This window comes from Sinocyclocheilus rhinocerous, unplaced genomic scaffold (genome assembly GCF_001515625.1).
Source record: "Sinocyclocheilus rhinocerous isolate Xijiao unplaced genomic scaffold, SAMN03320098_v1.1 scaffold209, whole genome shotgun sequence".
Classification (NCBI taxonomy): domain Eukaryota; kingdom Metazoa; phylum Chordata; class Actinopteri; order Cypriniformes; family Cyprinidae; genus Sinocyclocheilus; species Sinocyclocheilus rhinocerous.
The window spans coordinates 49,530-52,737 of NW_015652267.1; the positions used below are offsets into that span (position 1 = coordinate 49,530).

Genomic DNA, 3,208 nt, shown 5'->3' on the forward strand with positions numbered 1-3,208 from the left:
ATATATATATATATAAAAAAGGGGGATTACTCATGACCAGTGTAGGAATGCTTAATTTTACCAGTGATTATAATATATATATATTTATTAGATAAAATTTATTAAATAGAAGAACTCACTATGTATGTGAAATTGCACAAATGCACAAAACTTTAAATCCTGAAAGCTATATTTTTATTTTAAGTCTGTCATTTAGTAATCGTTCTTTTTGTAGTCAAACTATTGTAATTTTTTTAATGGAGGATCTCATTTCATTGATTTTTGGCAAGCCAGAAATTCTTTAAGCAAAGGCAAATTTAAAATTAATATATTTGTTTTTGTCTGTTATACACTACTTAAATTACGATTAATTCAGTATTTATCATTATTGTGAATAGATTAATAGGCAACACAAACTCATGAAAAAAAATATCACTTTTAAATAGTTTTGTATGAATTGGCAGGAATTTTAAGTGATTTTCTCATTGAAAATGAGTGAATCATTACTCACCTGCACTGAACATTTAGTTTGCTAACATCTCCGTAGTTGCCCAACCCTGTTTTTTTTGTGTTGATACGTAGCCCATTTTCACCATTATTTAAATTTTTCTTCTCTGCAGATATTGTTGTTGACTATTGAGGTGTATTTTAACTTGTGTGTTTTGTTTTAACAGCACCGCTGTGTGGCTATCTTTAAGGACAAGCAGAGTAAACCTACTGGTTTTGCACTGGGCAGTATCGAGGGACGAGTTGCCATTCATTACATAAACCCACCTAACCCGTGAGTCTGTATCTGATCTTCTTTCCAATTCACAAATAATTCATGGCTGGTTTAGAAATTTAACCGCTAACACAGTACACTAAAAAAAGTTTAATTAACTTAAATTAAGGAAAACTTTTCCACGGCAATTAGTTTAGGTCTGTACAGCTATTAGTTGTTAGCATGTTAAACACATTCAGTATCACATTCAGTAAAGAGAAAGTCTTTGAAAAACATAAGTACATTTCAACATTTACTCTCCTGATGCATTTCCATGTAAAGTATAATGGGAACTACAGATCTACTACCCAGTTATTTCAACAAAAATTATTAATGTAGTCTAGGGTTGTGACAGTGAGGAAATATAATACCGGTATCTCTGGGGGTGGGGTTCATTGGGGTTTTCCTTCTTTCCCTCGCTTTCCTTCGCTGTGCGCATTTTACTTTCACTTTCAAATTACTGACAATTTGGCATCAATTACTTGAATGGACCATAGATATGTATAGGTAGATTCCACATTTGACCGCTCCAGACACGTCGACATGTCCGCCATCTTGGAAAAGTCTGTATAGCTGAGGTAAAAAATGTACATACACCTTGCAGGATTTGCAAAATGTTAATTATTTTACCAAAATATGAGGGATCATATAAAGTGCATGTTATTTTTTATTTAGTACTGACCTGAATAAGATATTTCACATAAAAGACGTTTACATATAGTCCACAAGAGAAAATAATAGTGGAATTTATAAAAATAACCCTGTTCACCTAAGTTTACAAACGCTTGATTCTTAATACTGTGGTGTTACCTGGATGATCCACAGCTGTGTGTTTTTTTTTGTGATAGTAGTTCATACGCTCACTGATACTTCAGAAGGAAACACAATGCATTAAGAGCCGGGGGGTGAACACTTTTTGAATTTGAAGATCAGTTTAAATTTAGCTTATTTTGTCTTCTGGGAAACATCTTCATTCTCTTCAAAAGTTTACACCTCTGGCTCTTAATGCATTGTTTTTCCTTCTGGAGCATCAGTGAGCGTTTGCACCTTCTGTAATAGTTGCATATGAGTCCCTCAGTTGTCGGTATGAAAAGATGGATCTCAAAATCATACAGTCATTGTTGGAAAGGGTTCAAATAGTGCAGTTTAACTGTTCAGGACAAACAAGGGACTCATGAACAACCATCACAAAAAAAAAAACACAGCTGTGGATCATCCAGGTAACAACACAGTATTAAGAATCAAGCGTATGTAAACTTTTGAACGGGGTCAATTATTTTCTCTTGTGGAATATATGTAAATGTCTTTTATGTGAAATATCTTATTCAGGTCAGTACTAAATAAAAAATAACATGCATTTTGTATGATCCCTCATATTTGATTAAATAATTAACATTTTGCAGATTACCTATTTTGCTTAGTTACAGCGGCCCATAGAAACAGCTGCTAATAGGGCTTCTAACTATACATATCTATGGAATAGACAACAACAAAATGGTTCAATGACAAACTCACTTATATTAAACATAGAACTTTTGTTAACAAACTGAATAAAAATACACCATGCTATAGGCCTAATAGGGGTGGGCGATATGACTAAAATCTTATATCACGATATGAGTAATTTTATATCACAATAACGATATAGACCACGATATAGTTTTTTTCTTTTAAAAAGGTTTTTATGATATTAAAATCTTTGATACCATAGACTTTTCATAATCCTTGTTACCAATGTCAATATCAAACTAATTCAAGCCTAAGAGACAAAAAAAAAACCTCAAGCTCACTGAAGATAAATAAACAGTCAGTGATGAAATGAGGATAAGAAACTAATTGCAAGCAATAGGACAAAATAACTACAATAAATAAGAAACGCTACATTGTGTAAATTAATTAGTCTTCATGTGTTAATTATATTTATCTATCTATAGATAGATAGATTTAATTAACACATGTATTATGTAAAGACTCTACTAGGCCTGGGCGATAAAACGGTATCGATATTTATCGACGGTACACCTTCTTCGATAACGATAGAAAATTTTTTCGATATGGCGCACTATATAGGCACGTGCTATGAGTGACGCAGACAACACACACAAACACGAACACATGCTGAAATGAGTGCTGTGCCTGCCTGTGATGAGGTGACTGTGAATAAAGAATGAATATTAGTCGAATTTAAAATAAACAATTGCATTTGAATGTTAGGAGTGCGTCAGGGAGCGTCATCAGTGGCGCGCGAGATGCGGTGATGATGTAAGTGACGTTGTTGCATTTTAATGTTTTGTTAGTCTTGCCCATGAGATGCGCCACTGCTGTGTTATTCATTCAAAATATTAGAGAAATATAGAAGCTCAATGTGGAGAAGATCTTGATTAAGTTAAAACCGAAACCAAGCCATTCACACAAATGCATATTCAGCGCATTATTTAGACGAACAAATATGACTGCTGCACTCACGTC

General features: G+C 33.4%; 1 protein-coding gene across 5 annotated transcripts in view; it reads left to right on the forward strand.

Moving 5' to 3' along the window:
* rae1 (ribonucleic acid export 1) overlaps positions 1-3,208 on the forward strand; it is a 22,596-nt gene that overhangs the window by 13,198 nt on the left and 6,190 nt on the right. For all 5 annotated transcript variants that reach the window (XM_016520052.1, XM_016520055.1, XM_016520051.1 and 2 more), the window contains exon 9: positions 654-760. In XM_016520052.1, coding sequence (XP_016375538.1) covers positions 654-760 — 107 coding nt within the window. The remainder of the gene's footprint in view (positions 1-653; positions 761-3,208) is intronic.